Source organism: Alosa sapidissima, chromosome 6, assembly GCF_018492685.1.
Source record: "Alosa sapidissima isolate fAloSap1 chromosome 6, fAloSap1.pri, whole genome shotgun sequence".
In the NCBI taxonomy this organism is placed as follows: Eukaryota; Metazoa; Chordata; class Actinopteri; order Clupeiformes; family Clupeidae; genus Alosa; species Alosa sapidissima.
In genome coordinates this window covers 21,997,569-22,021,549 of record NC_055962.1, presented here as the reverse complement: position 1 = coordinate 22,021,549, position 23,981 = coordinate 21,997,569, and the positions used below count along the sequence as shown (strand labels likewise).

Genomic DNA, 23,981 nt, shown 5'->3' with positions numbered 1-23,981 from the left:
TGTGCACATTTGTGTATGTGCGTGTGTGTGTGTGTATGTGTGTGTGTGTGTGTGTGTGTGTGTGTATATGTGCTTGTGTGCGTGAGTTTGTGAGTGCATTTGTGCGCACCTGTGTGTACGTGCGTGTGTGTGTATATAAGTATAAGTATATATACTCTTTTGATCCCGTGAGGGAAATTTGGTCTCTGCATTTATCCCAATCCGTGAAACACACTCAGCACACAGTGAACACACACTGAGGTGAAGCAAACACTAATCCCAACGCAGTGAGCTGCCTGCTACAGCGGCGCTCGGGGAGCAGTTAGGTGCCTTGCTCAAGGGCACTTCAGCCGTGCCTACTGGTCGGGGTTCGAACCGGCAACCCTCCGATTACAAGTCTGAAGCGCTAACTGGTAGGACACGGCTGCCCCTAAATATGTATGTGTATGTATGTGTGTGTGGGTGTATTTGTACTGTATGTGTGTATGTGTGTGTGTGCCTACCTGCAGCGCAGTGAGCAGGTTGCTGGTCTCCCGGAGGCGGGCGCGCGTTGCGTCCAGCTCCTCCAGCAGCTTGTCCTGAGCCTCCTGCAGGCTGCTGATCTGCCCGGCGGCACTGCCCAGGCCCTGCTCACCCTCACGCACCATCTCCTGCAGACGAGACACCTGCACACCCCAACAGAGAGAGAGAGAGAGGGAGAAAGTTATTTACTGACCATCAGTGAGCTAGAAAGTTCCAGTTGAAACAAGTATAAGTAAGTATAAGTATAAATACTATTTTGATCCCGTGAGGGAAATTTGGTCTCTGCATTTCTCTGCAGAAACACACTCAGCACACAGTGAACACACAGTGAGGTGAAGCAAACACTAATCCCGGTGCAGTGAGCTGCCTGCTACAACAGCGGCGCTCGGGGAGCAGTGAGGGGTTAGGTGCCTTGCTCAAGGGCACTTCAGCCGTGGCTACTGGTCGGGGTTTGAACTGGCAACCTTCCGGTTACAAGTCCAGAGTGCTAACCAGTGGGCCACGGCTGCACCCATGGGACGGGGGAGAGATAGAGTGAGAGAAAGAGATGGTTTATGAGAAAGATATAAAGATATCTGTGTGTGAGTGTGTGTGAGTGTGTGTGTGTGTGTGTGTGTGTGTGTGGAGGAGGGCATGTGTGTATGTGAGGGGCAGAAAAAAAGGATAGAATACAGAATACAGAAAGAATGATGACCTTTGGCAGAAAGGTCAACAATTACTCAAAATATGGCATGGAGTGAGAAGGAGGGAAGCAAAGAACAGTGAAGAAACTAAATAAAAAAAGAACAATGAAGAAGAGGGAGAGAAAAAGAAGAGAGAAAGAGAGAGAAAGAGACAGCGAGAAAGAAAGAGAGAGAGAGAGAACAAAACGAGTCAGAAATGAAGGAGTAAAAATTAGAATCAAATGATGGATGATGATATCAGAGCAGGAAGTTGGAATAGAAACACAGTGGCAGAAGATGAGTAATGATGGAGATAGATAGCAGAGAAGAGAAGAGAGGGGGATGTCAGAGAGAAGCAGGGGAGGAATAAAAGATAAAAGGAAAATCACCGCAGAAAAGAGAGAGAGAGGAAATGAATTAGAGCAAAGTAGAAAAACAGGAGAATAATGTCATTCATTTATGTCATCTAGTATAGGCCTTAGGGGATGCTCTCAAGCATTTTTTTATGCTTTACAAATCAGCCAGTGATGTCAAGAGGATCTCACATATTGGAAACCTTGTATAGGCTGGATGTGAGAAAATCCTCGTCTACACAGATCTCAACTGTTACAAGCCAGTCTTACAAAGATCTTACATAAATCTCACAATGATCTTGCAGTGATCCACGCACAGCCTACTCAACTCTCTCTCTCTCTCTCTCTCTCTCTCCCTCTCTCGCACACACTGACTCTCACACACATATTCACACACTAATGAAAAAAACACCTCACTACATCAGACAACCATTACAGTCGGGTCTCATTCAGCCAATTGGTTTCATTTAGTCAAGACCATCGAGCAGCTTCATCACCACCAATGCAGAGTGAAGCCGGCAGCCTGTGGACCAGGCAGTGCAGATCTGGTGTAATGGACCAAGTAGGTGGAATGGGTCCCAATTCGTCACGGGGGTCCTTGGCTGGTAATGACCAAGCACTTAACATTTGCCGCAGACATTTGGGGCTCTGATTTCCATACGATCAGGCATAAATATACCCCCACACACGCTTGCGCACACGCGCACACACACACACACACACACACACACACACACACACACACACAGACACACACACACACACACACAGACACACACACAATGCCCAGGGTCTCCTGGCCTTATTTTGACCATGTTGACCAACTAGTAATATGCCTTAAAGGGATATACCATTTGGGGAATTACAGTCATTTTCCATATCCCCTTGAGTACAACAATTGATTTTTAACTTTCTCCAGTTCATGCAGCTAATCTCTGAGTCTGGCGATACCACTTTTAGCTCCAGCTAAATATCCCTTTAATTAGACTGAGGAACACATATGACACACATATCGTATGATTGTGTGGATGTATGTGTCTCAAGGTCTAACAACATATTGAGCAACAGATAGATAGAGTGTTTTGCACATGTGTGTGAGAGAGAAAGAGAACCATGCCAATAAAGCACACTGAATTGAATTGAGATAAAGAGAGAGAGAGAGAGAGAGAGAGAGAGAGAGAGAGAGAGAGAGAGAGAAAGAAGTAGCAGCACAGTAGTATTTCTCACCTCACAGTTGGCCATCTCCAGCTTGGTGCTGAGCTCCTGCCTGATGCTGTCCAGCTGCTCCCGCAGGCAGTTCTTCTGCTCCTCCAATGCCTGTCGCTCCTGCTCAAACTTCTGCTCCATTTCCTGGAAACGCACCAATCAAAGCACAGATTTCACTCTGGGGGGTGGGGGCACATAGCTTTACCTTTCACCCAGTAATATCCACAGCTTCAGTGGAGTCACAACCAATTACACTAGACACCAAGGGACTTTATGGCTGAAACACTGATCAATATTAATGCAATCCCCATTCAACTGATACTGCAAAACTGTATTTGAATTGCCTCTGGGCCTCCAACAGGAGCATCTCCATATTGATTGTCTCTGGCTATAAATAAAGGCCATTCAGACGACACGTGAATGCATAATTGGTACGGTTCATCTGAGTGTAAGCGGTTTTCCACTATCTAATTAATGGCCGTGTCGACATGTGTGTCTGCGTGCTCTCGCAAAAAGGAGCGCTAGCCTTTGCTCTATGACAAGATAGGAACCGTCAGACGCAAGTAGAGCAAGGCACTGTTGTTGCTGAGCGGAGTGCCTGGATGGCACATGCGACTCCTTCACGTGTTGTGGAGGACCTGTGTGGTGGTGGTGGTGGTGCTGCTGCAGTGAATGAAATGTTGGTGCCTTCCCAGTGTGAGGATTAGAGCGCTACTTTTCAACCGTGCAGCAGAGCGTGGGGGGGGGTGACAAATAGACGAGGTCAGAGCTACGGATTCGCCCGCTTTGACATTTTCCTGTACGGGAGAGAGACGAGAGGAAGAGAATGTCAACCCAGTCATCTCCCACACAGGAGGTACTGCCACTGGAGGAGAGGCAAGCATGCCCACATTGAATAGACACACACATGGCGAGAAGTGTACACACACACACACAGACACACACACACACACACATGCAAACACACACACACACACACACACACACACACACACACACGCAAACACACACACACACACACACACACACACACACACACACACACACACACGCACATGCAAACACACACACATCCCTCTCACAGGAAATGTGGACCTGTCAATGGCACACAAATTAACGATCCTGACCCGTGTCTTTGCACCAGCCTGCGCAATAAAAAAATACTTTATTTATACAGTCTATGGAAAAACACACACAGAACAGCAGACATTCATGAAATATACAGCGGCAGTGAGCCTTATGTCTGGGCATAAATCAATATGTGTGGCCAACAAGTTCTCTAGTAGCGCATGACTGCTCTGGGAGAGTCAAGAGTTTAAAAATTCACTCTGATGCAATTACAATTAAAAATGCATTCATTACATTTCCTAAAACCTAAAATGAGTGTGAAAGCCAAAGCTGTTTCCAAAGGAATTCAATTAATGGGGAAAATAATTAAAATCTCTTTAAGTCTTGACAGCAGTGGAGACACATCAAAGTTTATAGTCTCAACCTGATGTGCATTGGACCTGCATCAGATCATGGACCAGATCGCACTCCATTGTCCATCACTGTCTGGGAGGTCAACAAACACACTCTTATACATGCATACACACTCTTGCATACATGCATATAACTTAGTCATCATAGAGAGCATGTGGAATGCAGTCTACAGTCAGGCCGTAATGCATGTGTGTGTGTGTGTGTGTGTGTGTGTGTGTGTGTGTGTGTGTGTGTGTGTGTGTGCTATATGCACAGGGATGGAGCCATATCCATCTATAAATGAACAGGACTTGTCAAAACGAGGAGCACTAAACTTTTGGGATGAATCATTCATGGGCTTCGCCTCTTTGCCTTAGCGAGGGTGAGAGGCACGTGCCATGTGTTGCGTTTGGCATGCGCACATCATTTACCACGCCAGTCTTTTTCAAGCACACAGATATGCAAATGCCACCTCATCTAATTTTGATGAAAGCAAGCTCTGTAACCGTGCCGACAGGCCTACACCCCCCACCTCTCCCTAACGCTGTGTCTTAATTCCATGAAGAAGATGAACCTGCAATCGTTCCTGTTACGGTTCACTCCATCGCAAACGCATCCCTTGATCTCTTGAGAACCCATTTCCAGGTAATAGGTTTAGAATAAACAAAGGCTCTGCCAGAGACACAGAGGCCAGCAGGGTCTAAAGCAGGATTTCAGTCCCCACTGGAAGAATTTATTCCGGAGATTTTCCAAAGAAGCCATCTACACTGAGACAATGGTTCAACCTAATGACCATCTTTCTGACTCGGGCTGGCTGCGGTGTCAACAGAAAAAAAAAAAAAAAAAAAAACACCAAGAGGTCCTTGGCAAGGTTTCCAACAACTTCAGCCAGAATGAGTCAGCTAGAATGCTTATACAGAGGGACAGAAAAGCAACACTACTACACTCTGCATGTGTGTGTGTGTGTGTGTGTGTGTGTGTGTGTGTGTGTGTGTGTGTGTGTGTGTGTGTGGAGAAGAGGGGATAGCCTGCAGACTTGTCTGAAAGAGGACGTCAGACGTCAGCGATGGCGTCACACTCTTTTTATGACTCTGAGTCACGGCGTTGTCTATTTTACATGCTCTCTCTAACACACACACGCACGCACACACACACACACACACACACACACACATACACACACACACAGTTTTGAGTATTTTATTATTTAGAGGCCTTGCATTTTTCACTCCACTCCTACTCAGTTGGCACTCCCTCCATCCCCTTGCCTTCCTCTGCCCCTCCTCTCCCTCCCACTGTCTCCTCTCTTCTCTTCTCCTGTCTTCCCAGCACCTCCATGATCTCTCCTTTCTTTCCATCTTTCCTTTCTCTCCTTTCTTCTCATCTGATGCCTTCCTCTGTTCTCCCCCCCCATTGTGTCCTCCGCTCTCCTCTCTTCCCAACGCCTCCATGATCCCTCCTTTCCTTCTCTCCATTCTTCATCTGATACGCGTTCGTTCATTCAAGGTAGGTTTTCAGTTTTCAGTTTCTCTTCCATTTTTTTCCGCTCGCTTGGAGTTCACTGTGAGCGTTTGCAAACAAACACAGAAGGTCTGAGGAGGCAGTTCTCCGTGAACAAACATAGATGCCTGAGGGTTAAATCGAGCAATTTGGAAAGTTTACACAAAAAAAGCTAAAATCTAAAAGCTCAAAGAAAGTGCATTCTCCTCAAACGAGCCTCAGTTTGAGTGCACCTCCCATTCTCCCATTCCCAGTGTGCAGTCTTCCTCTCATCTCCACTCAACTTTTTCCCACCTCTCTTCTTTTCCTGTCGTCTACTCTCCTCTCCTCTCTCATCCTCTCATGTCTTCACCTTTCCGACTTCTCCACCTTTCAATTTCTACTTTCCCTCCCTCCCTCCCTCTCTTCCCCCCTCCGCTCCTCACAGGACGTGTCAATCCCCCCTTTCCACTTTCGTCTGGTTTCCCTCCCTCCCTCTCTTCCACCCTCCGCTCCTCACAGGACGTGTCAATCCCCCCTTTCCACTTTCGTCTGGTTCCCATCAAACCTTCACTGTCATTTCCTGTGGGCTTCACCCACCCTTTCATCCTCCATCATGCTCCCCTTTCTTCACCTCTCCAGTCATCCTTCACTCCACATCTCTCTTCTCTCCTCTTCCTTCAAAACCATCACACATTTACACAGACATGCTCCACGCACGCACACGCAAGCACAAACACCCTGTCAAACATGCATATATAATGCCAACCTTTTTTTCATGATGTCATTAACACCATTAGTGCTACTCCTCACAACTTCTCTCTCACAGCTGTGAATCTCACACTCTCATGCAAGACATATATTACTACACACACACACACACACACACACACACACACCCGCACACACACACACATATGAATGTACAGATGTACAAACATTGCTTATTTCCCACTCAGCCATGTACAGATATGCATAAAAACCAGGCACCACAAACACAGAGCACATCCACAGTAAACACAGTGTTACTGTCGTTTTTCTGTAGACTGATGACACTACCCCTGGGAATGCCACCCACACCAAAATCAAAAACGCTTCCACACTCTCAACCTCAAGTTAGTGGCTTCAGACAGAAATCCATTATGTCTGTGTGTGTCTGCTCTCTCAAGCTCCCCAGCCAACTATCTTGTCTCCATGTCTCTAACTGATATTTGTCGTAATCGCTGAAAAAGATTAAGTAGTGTTTTGATAAGAGTTTAAAAATACAGAGAACTGGAGAGCGATGTGACAACGTTTTTTTTTTTTTTTTTGGCTGGCTCACACAGCACATAATGAAAGAGAGTGTGTGATAGAGAGAGAGAGAGAAAGACGGAGAGAGAGATGAAGAGAGAGAGAAAAGGAAGAGAGAGAGAGAAAGATGGAGAGAGCAAGAGAGAGATGCCAGATTGTGTTTTGGCTGAGTCAATCGAGCGCGTCTTTGTGTTGGTTCATTACATATGTTTTCTGCTGATGATATCAAAACAGACAGTTTAGAGAGGGCCAGGACGGCAGCTGGAGGTGAGTGGCGGGATGTGGATCAGAGTAAGGCTGGACTCTGGACTCTGCAGTGGCACCACTTCAAAAAGGAAGGTGCCTGTCAGCCAGCTAACACATATTACACAGGGTCAAGGGGGAAACGGTGGTAAATAAATGCGTGAAGCGTGAATGTGTGTGAAGCGCGTGTGTGCGAGTGTGCATGTGTGTAAAATACAGTGAGAGTGAGAGAGAGAGAGAAAGAGAGAGATTGTGTGGCTGTGTGTGTGTGTGCAGGTGTCTGTGTGTGTCTTTCAGTGTCTGTATGTGAGTGTGTCTGTATGTGAGTGTGTGTGTATGTGTGTGTGTGTGTGTGTGTGTGTGTGTGTGTGTGTGTGTGTGTGAGAAATAGAGATGTGTGTGATAGAGATAGTTCAGCATTTGCCGGTGAGATGAATGTTCATCGCTGTGGTTAATGAGCCGTGAGTGTGAGTCCGGATAAAACGTGGCTGGAGTCTCTCCACCAGGAGTAAGTACCCTTGGACACACGTACACACACACACGCACACACACCCACACAGTCTCACACACACACACACACACACACACACACACAGTCACAGAATGTACGCCCTCTCTTTCCCCATGCTTTTTGTCCGACTTGTCAACATATGCAGATACAAAGATATGCACAGATAAAAACTCAGGAGAGATATGATTGATGCTATCAAATGTAAACAAGCTCTATGTGTGTCTGTGTGTCTCTGTGTGTGAGTGTGTGTGAGTGTGCGTGTGCGTGTGTGTGTGTGTGTGTGTGTGTGTGTGTGTGTGTGTGTGTGTGTGTGTTAGCTTATTTCTGTCTAAGGGAAAGGTGGTGCAGACCTACGCAATACTGCCTCAGGAAGGTGTGGGCATTAGACAGATGTCCTCACACACATGCGAACACAGACTGTGTGACAGAGACACGCACACACACGCACACACACGCACACACACACACACACACACACACACACACACACACAGATATAAAAGGAAAAGGAGCCTGAACATATTCTCTCTCACACACACACACACACACACACACACACACACACACACACACACACACACACACACACACACACACACACACACACACACACACGCACACACACACACAAACACATACGGCAGGTCCACATGGGACACTTGTGACAGTGAGATGACAGGCAGCATGATGCGCATGGCTGAAGCCTGGAATCTGGTGCTGTTTACGCTGACAGGCTCAGAAGTAGAGGGGAATGACACAGAGAGAGTGTGTGTGTGAAAGAGTGACAGAGAGAATGAGAGAGGGAGAGAGGGAGAGAGAGAGAGGGAAGAGAGAGAGAAGAGAGAGGGAGATAGAACAGTGTTTCTCCGTTTAATGCTATTTACAAGCAGGTTGTGATTGATTGCCTGCTCTGCGGTTATGACAAATGTGGGGATGAGACGAAACAAGGCCAGTGTTTCTCACTCTCTTTCACACATGTTGTCTGTCCCCCCCCCCCCCTCCCCTCTCATTTTTCTCACTCTCCGAAACACAAACAGACACTTACAATGTAGATCACACTCTCACTTTATCTCACACATGGACAGACAGAGAGACACACACACACACACACACACACATGCTCTCTCTCTCACTGTCTAGTCATCTTGGTTTTAGTCCTTTAGTCTGACATGTGGAACCCGGCCTGATTGACATTCCCCGGGCGTCTGTGCCTACTCCTTCTCCTCATGGACGCACGGAGCCTACCCTCCGCTTGCCCCCCCCCCCCCCGACACCCGCTGCCCCCCCAGTGACCACCACCACTCACCGCTGCCCCCCCAGTGACCACCACCACTGCACTCACCGCTGCTGCGTTAAGAGGGAAACGCGGGCGGAATCCCAGCCAGCTGTGGCAGGCAGGTGGAGCAGCACAGACTCATACATACAGCTGGGGCTCCACTCTACAGGCAGGTGGAGCAGCACAGACTCATACATACAGCTGGGGCTCCACTCTACAGGCAGGTGGTGAGGGGGGATATGTGCCATGTGTCAGTAGAAAGGCATCCACCGGAATGCTTAATGCTGGTCTGCAAGATGTGAACGTGCGTTCGAGTGCACCACTGAAGGTGTTTTCCTATATACAGTATATATATATATATATATATATATACATATACATATATGTGTGCTGACATCTTGGTTTGTGACAAATTTCTTGGCATGTATTGTTTACCCTTGTGAAAGTGAAAGTGGTTGACTATCATTTAAACTCAGTGAAGTATATCTTTATCTGTTTATACAGTAAGACCTCTATGGCAGACCGAGCTACTAGTGTACACAGGGGGATGTATATTGATTTGAAGACACAGTGAAGTGCATGCTGATGCTAGTCCCACTGTGGGCAGAATAGCCTACAGTTCATTTTTGAGTGTAGTGAGGGGGTAATGCCACTACATGGATACACAAATGTTTCTAAAGCATAGTTCTTGGAAGTATACTTTTAGCTGTACAAGATTCAATGTGCACACTCATTATGCATGCTGAAGCTGAAGCAATGCAATGAGTTACATACTAATTTTGAGTACGTTGCAGTCATACCCTTACATAAGTGTCAAAACTGAGTGTCAAAGCAGAAGTTTTTGAGGAATTTCTTTTATATGCAGGAGAGGAGTGCAGTATTTTGGACATGATGAAATTGCATTGCACTGCAGTTAACTGCAGAAATGCAGCATTTTGGACATGAGAGACTGCATTTTGCTGCATTGTACAGCAGTTATTGTTTTGTAAGGAAGATTGCATATATTTAAATCTAAATATAATATATGTAATGCATTTACTCCAAAGCTTTGAGTAGAGTAGAGTAGTTAGTGTGCATACTCCTACGCTTTGAGTAGAGAAGTTAGTGTGCATACTCCTAAACTTTGAGTAGAGTAGTTATAATAATAATAATAATAATAAAGCTTTATTTGTATAGCACCTTTCATACACAGAATGCAGCTCAAAGTGCTTTACATTTGAAGCATGTAACACAATAATAGTCAGTCAGTCATTATCAATCACTTTTCTTTGCTGTTTATGATATACTCAGCAACATATCAAAAATATAGAAAATGACGTCATAAGACTGGCAGCCTTAACCCTCTTACCCCCCACAAGCACGCCATATGGCAACTGTGGCAAGGAAAAACTCCCATATTCCAGGAAGAAACCTTGAGCAGAACCTGACTTAATAGGGGGAGCCCATCTGCTTCTGGCTGGCTGCGCCCTCCAATAGTAGCAGATGTAGAATAATCTGAAAATGTAGTCTACAGGATAAGATGAGTTAACTAAAAGCTTTCCTGTACAGGTATGTTTTCAGATCTTTTTTAAAAATATTTACTGAACTCGCCTGCTTGATGTACAGAGGCAGGGTGTTCCATAGTTTGGGGGCATAATGGATAAACGCATAGTTAGTGTGCATACTCCTATACTTTGAGTAGAGTAGTTAGTGTGCATACTCCTAAGCTTTGAGTAGAGAAGTTAGTGTGCATACTCCTAAGCTTTGAGTAGAGTAGTTAGTGTGCATACTCCTATACTTTGAGTAGAGTAAAGTAGTTAGTGTGCATACACCGATGCCTTGAATAGAGTAGTTATTGTGCATACTCCAATGCTTTGAATAGAATAGTTAGTGTGCATATTCCAGTGCTTTGAATAGAGTAGCTAGAGTGCATACTCCTATGCTTTGAGTAGAGTAGACTACTGTGCATACTCCTATGCTTTGAGTAGAGTAGACTAGTTAGTGTGCATACTCCTATGCTTTAAGTAAAGTAGTCAGTGTGCACACTCGCACAATGTTTTGGTAGTTAGTAGTAGTAGTAATAGTTAGTGTGCATACTTCGATGCTTTGAGCAGAGTAGAGTAGTAAGTGTGTCCACTCACGGCCAGCAGGCGGTTCTTCTCCTTCTCGGCGGTGCTCTGGGTGCTCTCCAGCGTAGCGCGGTGCTTCTTGGAGATCTCCTCCAGCGCGCGACTCTGGGACTCCTTGAAGTGCGCCGCGTCCTCCTCGTATTTGGCACGCATATTCATCATCTCCTTCTCATACGACTGCTTCTCCTCACGCAGGGCCTTGGGGAAACACACACACACACACACACACACACACACACACACACACACACACACACACACACACACACACACACACACACACACACACACACACGTCTTTTTGATGTGGCTGTGAGTGTTACACATGTGTGTAAGAGAGGTAGGGTGAGAAAAGGCATCATACATAATAGGGAGGTACACCAATAAAGTAGTAATCAACCACTTTTTCTCCTTTCTAGTCATTAGCAACCTGCTGCAAAAAATATTTTTAAAAAAAGATTGCGTCCTTTGAAAGTACAGAAAGCGGAGAGGGTCATTCCCAAGGTACCATGTTCCCACTCAGCATCAGGAGTAGTGAAAATGGATGCTGAGCTTTAACTGCAGTCTCACAGAGTCCTGTAACTCAAAACTGTTTAAATCATGATTCATCTTGCCGTAGCTAGGCTATTCCCAAAGCTCCCACAGATGAATTCAAAAATGCCAGCGTGCTTTCGAGCAGCGGGGGAGCTCCCCATTCAGCTCTCGTGAAGCTCGGCGCCCCTGCCTGGTTCATTTTCATCAGATGAAGCGATTGATTAGCCGCGGCAGCGGCGCTGAGCAAATCTTATCTACAGAGAGCCACTATGGCTGCAGCCCACCTGATACAGCTAATGAGCCGTTTGAAGATGGAGATCAGGTGAAGCAATTAATGGAGTAAGATATGGAATAAAAAAAGCCCCCGTAAAAGTTGACGCTTAGAAAGCTAAGCTTGACCAGAGAGAGAGAGAACTACGTTGGTCTGCATCTGTGGAACCAGGGTGCATGAACACTGCTCTTCTGTGTGTTGTGTAGTATATTATATAAATGTAAATCGAAAAACATTGCTGACTAAACTAAACAACAACAACAACAAAAACATTTATAGGGCTCAGAGGACTAATTTGAATACTTAATTAGAATTTAAAGGTCAGGTGTGAGGAACATTACTTTAGACCTAGGAGACCCTGCTACAAAATGTTTATGTGTTTATACATGCAAGGTGTGTGTGTGTGCGTGTGTGTATGCATGAGAGTGCACCTGCATGCACATGTACTTTCTCCTGTGTGTCCAAGGTGTGAGCAGCGAGACAGCCTCAGCCTTGTAAAGAGAGCGTGCAACAGAATCACGAATCACAGCTCTGCTCTCCTTCACTACGTTCCATCGTGAGTGCCCCGGCACGACCTTCCGCTGTTTCTAAGCAGCCACGCAAGCTTGAGGCTTGTTTTCACCCGCAATACGCTCTGCAGACAGATCGCCGGCCAATGTCTGTTTCCCCCACTTCATCTACTGTCTCAACAAGAAACTGACAGTACGGTAAACCCACAGCCAAAACAAACATGTCAACAAAAACAACAACAACAACAACAACAAGATATTACTCAGTAGCTGACCAGACCAGGACAGAGAGATCACTGAGAGCCCACAGACTGAACTGGACCACTACTCTTTCTCTCTCTCTCTCTCTCTCTCTCTCTGTGCCTGCAGAGCGTTGTCATGGCAACCTGCTACTCAAGGACAGGCAGGCAGGCAAGAATGCCCTTCCTCTCGTGTGTTAAATGGGGAGAATAGGGAGAAAGTGTGGGAGGGAGAGAAAGAGAAAAGCAGAGAGAGTTTGTATGCGTGAGAGGTCAGGGAGAGAGATAGAGAGAGAAGAAAAGAATAAGCAGAATTATTTTCCATGATTTGAGTGTTCTAGGGAATGAAAGCGTAAGGACAGCTAGAAAAAAAGGAGGTAGAGAAAAGAGTGAAAGAGCTGAAAGCGCAAAACGACTTGCGGTCCAATGGAAGAACTGAGTGAGATTAGGGATGGAACTCTTGATTTGGGGGACAGAGAGCACGGCAGAGAGGCAGACAGTCGGGGGTCGGGGGGTGGGTCCACGGATCACGGATGGCACTGGACAGATGGGATGCCTGACATTATCCGTCTGCTTTTAAAGGACACCGACTCTGGCCGTGACAGCGGACACCTTTAGGCATTCACTTCCCAACAACACAACCTTTTCTACGGAGTGAAAACTACATTACGACTGACATTTGCGTTTAGATTCCATGATTAAGTTAGCGGTGTCTTAGCCGGTCTTCGTAATGAGCTGGAAAACGTGTCTCAGGCTGTTCTCCAGATGATGGCATGGTCAGGTCAATAGACCTCTTCACGGTCCACGTCACAGAAAAGGTGTGCACACTGAAGGGGTCTATAGTTATATAGCAATATACATTTGCAATGATATAACAGTGGACAGTGCGAGTGGCTGTGCTTGTGAATTTTGCAGAGACCTTGTGCTTATGAGTATGTATGAGCCTGCGTGCGAAACAAAGAGTGGACGGGTGTGTTTGTGAATATACGCGGACCAGAAGGACAAATGGAGAGACTAGAAAAGAAAGCCCTAAAAAGAGAGACAAAAAAAGGGGGGGGGGGCGGGGGGGTAGAAAAGGAAGTGAAGGACCTTAACTCAGCTTTCAAAAATCTTCTTACCGCGGAGGCACTCCCCGGTCCCATCCATAATTGAACAGCGAGTCGGTGAGGTATCCAAAAAGCAGAGCTTCTTGTCAGGGACTCGGAGGCTCCCTCTGAAAGCCTCAAAATGCCTGAGCAAGGCCGATAACGCTATCCCTGGTAGAGTCGCACAAAAAAAACACACACACTCCACAGACCGGCCCGAGCACTGTGATATCTGTTTTAAGGGGAGCTATAATAAGAGTCGTCGTTTATAGATCGTCTTCAACAAGGTCCCAGTGTGGCGCTTGAGAAATTCTTATTTTAAGATACCAGAAGGTCCCCTTGAATTAAATATAGATGTCAGGGGCCATTGACAATCAATGCGAGTGGGAGGCTAATAAAGAAGTCTATATTTTTCTATTTTAGGGCTCGGAACTTTGTGAAACTGGCTGAAATGCATCACACAGAGAGTTATTGCTACTGTAGATATGTAGGAATAAGTTATTGTAGATATCAGTTAATGTGTGTACATTCACATCTGTCTATATCTATAGTGCATACAAAACTGTCACGATAGGATTTGTTTAGGATTGGTTACTACTCAGCCAGCTCCAATAATTCATTCCACATAACTGCTACTGAATATAAAAATGACACCTTTCCTATACAACTTTTGTGTACAACACATAATCAGCGGTGCTTACAGTATCTCGTGGGAAATAACACATGATGTGTTTGCACATTAGTACAGTCCATTCTATGGTGTGTGTGAAATATGCATGAACTCTATACCTTCTCCAGTCCAGACTGGTTCTATGGTGTGTGTGAAATATGTGTGAACTCTATACCTTCTCCAGTCCAGACTGGTTCTATGGTGTGTGTGAAATATGTGTGAACTCTATACCTTCTCCAGTCCAGACTGGTTCTATGGTGTGTGCTGTATGTGTGAACTCTATACCTTCTCCAGGTTGACGATCTGGTTCTTCTGCCTGTCCTCCAGTGCCTGGCTCTTGTTCTGCAGGGCTTCCCTCTCCTCGTCCAGCCGCTGGACCTTGTCCTTCAGACGGCACTTCTCCGACTCCAGGTCCCTGATCGCCGCCTCGTGGGTCATCTGGGTGGCCTGCAGACTGCCAATCTGACCTGGACATATCCATACACACACACACACACGCACACGCACACACACATCCACACGCACACACACACACACACAAAAAGATATAAAAAAGCAGTGGAATCAGTTGATCATCACAACCCCATTCAGCAGCATGTAATGTACCAGGTTTTGTGTGTCAGTGATGAGCTCATTCAATTTGGCTGCAGATGTGTGCTGTGGCCCTGGAGGACGGAAGAATACCATCAAATCACAGGTTACTGCAGGTCACCTACCTCCCCAATATAGAGCCAATTACTTCATCTCATGTCTACTGCCAGCAGCTGTCAGGACTGTGTGTTTTTCAATCATCCGCATAATGGCTACTAAAATATTGATGTGCAATGCACGGCCAAACGTGATCAAGCCCAGTGTTGGAGCAGGAACCGAATCATGTGTGGAGTTAATGAGACATTAATCCAAATGGTGAGTCTCTCTCTGTCTGTCTCTCTCTCTCTCTCTCCCTCTCTTTCTCTCTCTCCCTCACTCTCTCGCTATCTCTCTCTCTCCCTCTCTCTCTCTCTCTCTCTCTCGTACAAAATCCCTTGTAGCCAAAGGCATGAGGGCTCCCATATACACATCAACAACAGAATCAACAAGCACACAAGCATGACATCAGCTTTTCTGTCTGAGTAAATTTGAGCAAACAGAAAAACACACACAGCCTAAGTTCAAACAAACAAACAAACAAACAAAAAAACAATTCAATAATGTGACAGGTAACATCTCTAAGTTGATAATGGTCTTAAATGGTATTTGCTATTCTAATGAAATATAAATAAATAAATAAATGTTCACAATGTACACAATATTTCTCTGCGTTGTCTGTTTGTATTTCTGTGTGTTATTGTCTTCAATTCAATCGTTCTATGTTGGGTGGGTATGGTTTTCTAAATCTGAGAAAGTCTTTCACTGGAAAGAAAATCATTTGAAAGAAAACCATGGGCCCTATAACTATATTTATTGTGGGGCATGTGTAAGCATTGAGCTGACTCGTCAATGTTTGTGGTTACGGTCCGTGGTGTTAAATGAGCAAATTGATTTTGCCTCGTTATTACTGTAAATTAGCTATAGCTAGGCATCATTAAATTAGGGCCCCGTGGCTTACACTGACAGCGTATATAAAGAAGCTTTGCTATACTATATCGTAACTCAATTTTCTGCTTGCATTGAGAAAATGATCAGCCTGGCAGATCTCCCGATATAGAAATCGCTTAAACAAATCAACAATGGCTGTTAAAATGTAAAGTTGTTTTCATCAGGCTGTGAACACAAGTAATGCTCCATCTCCAAAGGAACCCTACTGAGATTGTCCATAGCTAAATAAATGTAGACTGTAGGCCAACTGATGCCCCTTCTGCTCTATGGAAGGCAGTTTCAGCACTGAGCAGTTAACTCTGGAGAAATGATGTTGATATGGAATGGAGAGAGAAACACACACAGCGTAAATATGGCTCCCTCCCCTCCTCTATCTGCCTCCGAATAATCGCACAAGGCTGCGGTTATGATGGCCCCTGGCGCCTGGAGATCGATGGGCCCCAAATTCAAAGTTCAGTCGCTATGTCAGGGGACGCAGGCACGAAGCGAAACAGAGGGCCGTTATGGAAACATTATGCTGCATTAAGCCCTCCCTCGAAGACAGATGGATGGTCAGGGGTCCGATCGATAGCTGAACGCACGTAGGAGCCAGAGTCTCAAGCAGAATGCAAGCACAGGCTCCAGGGCATGCAGGCACAGACAGATGCTGATGCCCCATGCAGGGGTCAAGGTTTAATTCATCAACACTGTACATTGTACAGCATGGTACCAAAAGCCTAAATCTATACAGACTGATGAGCACTTTCATGAAGACTTACATCAAGAAAATGGAAAAATGACAATGGTTATAGGCTCATTGTGTTTTAATGTCTTGGGAGTGTTGCTGTGAGGCAGGCACTGTAAATTGTTGTGGTGCATTTTTATACATAATTCATGTGTTTCCTACACTTAGCCTGGTCGTGTATTATATATAATGGCTGTGTATATACAATGGGAATTAGAGAGCTGATGCTGTGAAAAGAGTGACAACCTACCAACTAGAAAACAAAGCTACATTAATTATCACCTCTAACACTTCATTAACATTTCTACACTGCAGAAAATATAAACAAATGAGATCTAATTATTGTCGGAGGGGGATTGCTATTAATTTGAAAGTTTCTGTTTCACAACAAGCTGCCATTTTGTTTTCATTTTTGGGGGTCTGTTTTATATATCATCCAAATGAGGAAATATAGCTGCAAGCAGCGACCGTCCAGGTCCAAATACAGTATAAACCTTAGAACAAATTGCAACAGCAAGTCCCAACATATGACCTTTAAAATCAAGGAACCTTGAGTAGACCTTGAGGGACGTTAAATCTTGAGACTGAGACTGAGTAAGATTTATTTCAACTTGGCACTGAGTATTGGTGATATAGGTCTTGAATACTTGGAGACAATATTGCAGAAATAAGAGCCTTCTTGGGGTATTTGAGCCCATACAAAACACACCATGGGAGCTTCTGGCCTGGAACTGGATACTTGCTGTATGGTAAACTGACACCCTGACTTATAAACAAGATCAAATATAGAGAGTTTGTGTGTGTGTGTGTGTGTGTATGTGTGTGTATACAGCATACCATGGACATACGTAGATAGTAAAAATTGATGCACTTTTAACATAGACAAAATTTGGTTGGTGGTCATTATGAAGATGAGAACTAGCCTAATTATTGCAGAATGTATGACATGTAATATCGGTGTCTGAAGCAACAGCTGGTCCTACAGTAGCCTAAGACATCTGAGCTTTTACTCTTCAAGCAATATTCAAGCTTTTACACTGAAACCAGGTTTTCTAACTACTACAGTAGTTAGAAGATGCCGTAGCACCACTGACAATGTTTTCAAGAACATTGTAATTGTAAGCTGAAATTAATGCCCTCGTAAAAAAATCCAAATTAGACTGCTATTAGTGGTACAAAAATTTTTAAAAAAGTAATGATAATTACACCAAAGAGTTGCAGGCGATTCCATTATGTGGAACAATATATTATCCCTGTCTCACTCGACACCAACACTGTTTCAAAGGCGTATGGGCTGTTTTAAGGGTCATAGCACAACAGCTGGTGGCAGGCTGGCTTTGAGGATCTTCTTTCCTTCAGGCATCATTCTTCAGTCGGGGCAATGACACACACACATACACTACACACACACTACACATAGCTAGCAAAGGTATTGCCGAGATACCACGGCAGCATCCTTTACATCTATACGTTCTTGGAACAGTCACGGCCGTACGAGATGACCGGCATGAAAGGCCTCCCTTCTGACAGAGTCCTGTGGGTGTGTCGGGTGCTTTGTGACCCCCACATCACACACTGATTGCAGAGCAGCAAGAGCCACAGAGGCGTGAGAAATTCAGCAGGAGCCGGTGCGTCGGGGGCGCTAGCTAATCACAATCACAGACGGGCACATAAAAGGCCAGAGGCGCGAGGCGTCGCTCGTGAGTCTCTGAGTAAATGGGAGCCACGGGGCCGGCAGAGGAAGATCAGCCGGGCAAGACACCGCCTGTGGGAGAGGGCCTGCTGGATGGCTGATTGGGTTGGAGAGTGAGTGTATGTGTGTGTGGTGTGTGTGTGTGTCTCAGTAAGTGAAAATATGGCAGTGCATCTGGATGTGTGTGTGTGTGTGTGTGTGTGTGTGTGTGTGTGTGTGTGTGTGTGTGTGTGTGTCTATATGTATTTTTGAGAAAGAATAATAGTACACACATGTGCCTTATGTGTATGGCTATTCGTGTGTGTGTGTGTGTGTGTGTGTGTGTGTGTGTGTGTGTATGTGTGTGTGTGTGTGTGCGTGCGCGCGTGTTAGCTCACTGGCTTTCAGTAGAATCTCTGTGGCCTGCTGCTGCACTCTGTCTCTGGTGGCCTCCAGCTCAGTCTCACCCTCCTTCTGGCGAATGGCAATGATCTCCGAGTTCTGTGTCACCTCATCCAGTTGCTTATGGAGCTCCTGAAATACACACACACACACACACACACACACACACACACACACACACACACACACATACAAACAAACATACGCATACACGCATAGATACAAACACACATAAACAGTCAGACAGACATACACACACACAAACACACACACACACACACACACACACACATAGCTGGTCACATTAAACATTCAAAGCTCAAACAAATAAACAAGTGCATTGTAAACCACAGATCTCTTGCTTCATTCTCTGTAAACATCTCTTGTTTTTCCTTTCCTCGTTCCCAATACAGTCTCCAAGCTGCCTCACTCCGCTTCCACACACCAAAGCTCTTTTCTCCCCATGCGCTCAGCACTCCACGCTGCATGCAGCCTCTTTCAACAGGGCCTCCTATCACTTGGCAGTATCTCGGCGTGCCATCTCTCCATTCATCACATATTCTCTCTCTCCTCCAGCCTACTTGCACCTTTTCCCCATTGCCTTCTTTATCCTATTTGGGGCGATCTGTTTTCTTTCACACTCACACTCTCTCTCTTATTCACTCTGTCTCTTATTCCCTCTCTCTCTTATTCTCTCTCTCTTATTCTCTCTCTCTTTTATTTACTCTCTCTTATTCCCTCTCTCTTTTATTCTCTCTCTCTTATTCTCTCTCTTTCTCTTATTCCCTCTCTCTCTTATTCTCTCTAATTCTCTCTCTCTTTTATTTACTCTCTCTCTCTTATTCTCTCTCTCTTATTCTCTCTTTCTCTCCCTCTCTCTCTCTTATTCTCTCTCTCTCTCTTTCTCTCTCTCTCTTTCTCTCCCTCTCTCTCTCTCTTATTCACTCTTTCTCTTTCCCATCACCCAGCAGAATGGCTCTCTCTTCTTCTGAGTCATTCTTTATCTTAACGGCACACACAGGCACACAAATGCACACACACTACCTTTCTCGGACTGTCTTATCTTTTCGGAATGAATTCTCTTGCCAGCCAACACATTATTGAGAGAGTGGGCTGTGTGTGTCGGGGGAGGAGGTGGAGGTGGAGGAGGAGGAGGATGATGGTTCGCTTGCTTTTTTTTTCCTTTCCTGTCTTAATTGGACAGCTTTCACAACGTCAACGTTACAGTGAGGCGTCCGTGCCAGCATTAATTATTCATGAAATAATAACCATTTAGCCTTCCCATACATATGAAGACAGTGACTGCTTCCTAAATGGGCTTTCAATGCACAGTTGAATAGGCTGCATTATCTTGCCACCCGCTATTATGGTAAACACCAAGAATGGGCTTTCGTGGAAAAGGCAGAAGCAAATGAGCATATATCTGTCCCTTCTTTGCTGCACACTGTGTGTGCTACACTGGCTGGTCCATCACAGTTGGACAGGATGACCATAATATCATTCCTCAGAACAGTCCCGGAATACCCAAAGAAGAACCCTTTAATGGGTTCTGACTTGGCCAAACATATCTGTTTTCTGGTATTTGTTTAAGCTGAATATACTGTATGATAAGCTTCATAACTGCAAAGGCAGAACAGGACAACAGGGGCAAACTCTACTAATTTCCACTCTATTTGGTATGAGAAATATGAGCTAAAACTAAGCATAAACAAACACTTGCTTGATAGCACTAAAGGTCAGGGTTTTTCTTCTGCTTTTCACGCTCAAAATGACTGGCATGCGTGCCCACCGGCATGGCAACCGGAACGCTGTGGCATTTCGGAAGCTGGCACCGCGAAATCGCTCGAGCAGGTGTCCAGGAGGAGGGAGGAAGTCGGCGGATCCAAGAGCTCCTGCCAGGTAGTGATCACCCCCCGTCCCCCGTCCCCCGTCCCACCTCCAATCTCACCCCCAACCTCACACACACATACACACGCAGGCACACACACACACACACACACACACACACACACACACACACTGTGGAGCTGGCGAAGCAGGTGTGTGGCTGATGATGCGCATGAGGCGGTCGGAGAGAGGACACGGTTTAATCCTCGGCTCTGTTTAGGCGGCTCGTTATTTATATTCTCTGGCACGATGAGAAATCAGATCCTCGCGCCGTAGCGGACATAATCAAGTGGGCTGCACCTGTGTGTCCCCCTGGAATGGTCAGCGCGAATTAACCGCTGCAGACGGTCAACAAGTGTTACCTCCAGGGAGCCTTGCGGCCATCTACCACATCTACCCACATGGACCATTCTCTCTCTGTGAAACAATGGCATGTTTACTTCCAGACAACACTTTTGATTGATGTGGAGCTTGCACTTGTTACACTCTGTGTGTCTATTTACTATCTCTACCTGCCAGACATGAGAACCTGGTCAACTGGCACCACATTGCCTCATGCCTCATCTGCCGGACACAGAAAACGAATTTACATATTCCTCTGACTTGGTCACTGTTGGCGTCAAGAAACAGCCAAAACAGCCCAAAGAAACACTGTATAATATATTAAAATGTGTTACCTTCATGTGACAGATAACAACGCATTGAAAAAGGACAAGAATCGTTTTGAAACCAGTAACCTCGGCTGGTGCTTTCACTTAACCCGTGAGGAGGGACTGAAGCCCGGCAGGATTCCCGCAGCGCTGGGTATTATTTTTATCTCGCCGCGGCATAATTTCCGTGCCGCTCTTCTCTAATTAGGATGATAAATAACAGCCACTTTGTCCGACCAGCTACGCCGTTCCTGGGACAGCCAGGCCGAACATTTATTATCAACGACTTTGTTTCCATTTGGGTGTTACGTGTGGACTAATTAGCTCTCTCTTCCACACATGCCTCGTGTCTTTTTGAAGTTTTGATTGGACGTCAGTGCCACTCCGAGACATACTGAGACAAAGGCTGCAACGCAGACACAAGAGGAAGTTATGTCTCCTCGGTCTCATTCTACTTTGCCTCTAAAGACCATCCACATTCTGAGTCGAGAGCGAATTTAATATTAGCAGGGGAAACACATTCAGGCTGCTGTGTAAAAGTGAGTGTGACCAAAGATAAGGGAACAATAAGTGATCAAGGACTCTTATAAGGGAAGCCTTTAATTAGATCACATTATAGGTCTATCTCCGCAGTGGTCCTTCTCCCACATCAAAGATCCAATTTTCCCTCATTTACTATCATTAGCCTTTGAGTCAACTGTAACGAATTTGATATTTTGTAGGATTAGCATTGGATTGTTAACATCATTGGACCTTCCTTTGACAACATAAATACTGTAGATTTCAACAAGGAAAGGAATAAATGTTGTTCAGCCCCCCCCCCCCCCTGAATGTTTTTTTCAAAAAGTGTAGTGGCCATATGAGTGTGGTGAGGTCGACGTGACGTGGTGCTGGTAGATGGGGTCCGAAGGGGGAGTTATCTAGAGAACATATTGGACTATTTGTGCATGATGAAACTGAATCTGTTTTTATGCCAAATGTGTATGAAAATACCAATCATTTTACCTACGCTTACCACCAATGATGGACAGAACTGGCCTGTCTTCCATGGTACAGCAGCATCTCACACTTGTAAAGTAATTTACACAAATGGTGGTTGCAGTAAAGAGGCCATCTATTATGTCAGAGTGTACCCACTGTGATATCTGCTGTTGGCATGGATTTGACTATTGATCCATCAATCCTTTACCAATGACCTAGTCATGTCACTCAAGTTCAACTTTCCCCCAATACATGAAAATCAAATTATATGAATCCATATGTCTTATTCATTTGGCAGAGACTTTTATCCAAAGTGACTTTTATCAAAAGGAGCAGAACAGCAATGCTTCGGAATAAATACTCCATTTCTTGCTTCGGCTTTGATACTGTTTCCGCATAACCTCTCTAAAGCATCCCTAGAGGTTACTGAACCCCCATTAAAACCACCTCCCCTTGCTGCGTTACCTTGACGGTGCTCTCGGCGCTGACGAGCGAGGCCTGCAGCTTGTGGGATTTCTCGCGGTTGTCGCGCGCCTCCTCCTGCACGCGCGTCAGCTCGGCCCGCAGTTTGCCCAGCGTCTTCTGCAGAGCCGCCTCCTGCGTCTGGAACTCGCGCCGCAGTTCGGCCTCCGTCTTCTTCCACGCCATCAGGTTCTCGGCGGTCAGCTGCTGGGTGCGCTTCATGGCCTCCAGCTCGCGCTCGTAGAAGGCCTGCGCCTTGTTCAGCTTGGCCTCATACTCGTCCACCAGCCGCTTCTTGTCCTGCTTGAGCTCGTCCACGCGCTCGCTCAGCGCCTCCACCTCGGCCTTGTGCAGCTGGCCCAGCTTCTCCTGGTCCTTGCTGTAGTTCTGGTTCTGGCTCTGGTGGCTGCGCAGCATGTCCTGGACCTCTTGGCGGTGCGAGGCGCGTAGCTCCTCCAGCGCCTGCCGCTTCTCCTGCTCGAACTGGGTCTGCGCCTGGCTGAAGGTGCGCAGCTTCTCCTCGAAGTTGCGACGCATCTCCTCGACCTCGCGCGACATGCTGACCACGCGTTGCGTGTGCTGCGCCTCCGTGCACAGCTGCATGTCCTCCACGCGCTGCCGGTAGGCCTCGAACTCCGACAGCGCCTGCAACACAGACACGGCTTAAACTTCCTTCTTAGCAACAGCCTTACCAAAGATGCTGTGGTACATTTAGATTCAGAGGACTACTAAGGCCGAGATCAGGAGAATCTAGTCTGTAACTCTACATTGCGAGTAGGGAATCCCAAGAAATCAAAAGCCTGCCTCATTATCCCGGTAATTGATCTGATGTGGTGTGTGTGTGTGTGGTTAGGCAAAGTAATGCCATGTTAAAGTAACTTGAACCCATCATGCATTTCAGCCATGTGTGTGGTAGCAGGAGACAGGAGGACAGGAGTTACAACTAGGTGACATACTAACAAACTAGTCCTTCTCAACTCTCAATAGATGCTGTGGCAAGTTGCAATAGGTCATCCTGTATGGTTTGCCTATTACGCTCATGTCTTTGGACATCTTTAAACATAATTTGATATGAAAATAACGACTGTGACTTGAAGTTGCAAAGAGCCCCAAGCAGCTCTGTACTGGTACTAGACGTTATGTGGAATAGAAGTTTGAAGAGAATAAGGCAAATGTAGCCATCACCAGGAAAATATCTCCACAATCAGGTGTAACGTTGTCATGGTA

General features: G+C 45.8%; 1 protein-coding gene across 3 annotated transcripts in view; it reads right to left on the bottom strand.

The window, feature by feature from the left end:
• Positions 1-23,981, bottom strand: part of fam184ab (family with sequence similarity 184 member Ab) — a 133,665-nt gene that overhangs the window by 68,235 nt on the left and 41,449 nt on the right. For all 3 annotated transcript variants that reach the window (XM_042095995.1, XM_042095996.1, XM_042095998.1), the window contains exons 3-8: positions 22,758-23,399; positions 18,771-18,906; positions 14,684-14,865; positions 11,103-11,288; positions 2,744-2,866; positions 483-644 (exon numbers count right to left, since the gene is read on the bottom strand). In XM_042095995.1, coding sequence (XP_041951929.1) covers positions 483-644; positions 2,744-2,866; positions 11,103-11,288; positions 14,684-14,865; positions 18,771-18,906; positions 22,758-23,399 — 1,431 coding nt within the window. The remainder of the gene's footprint in view (positions 1-482; positions 645-2,743; positions 2,867-11,102; positions 11,289-14,683; positions 14,866-18,770; positions 18,907-22,757; positions 23,400-23,981) is intronic.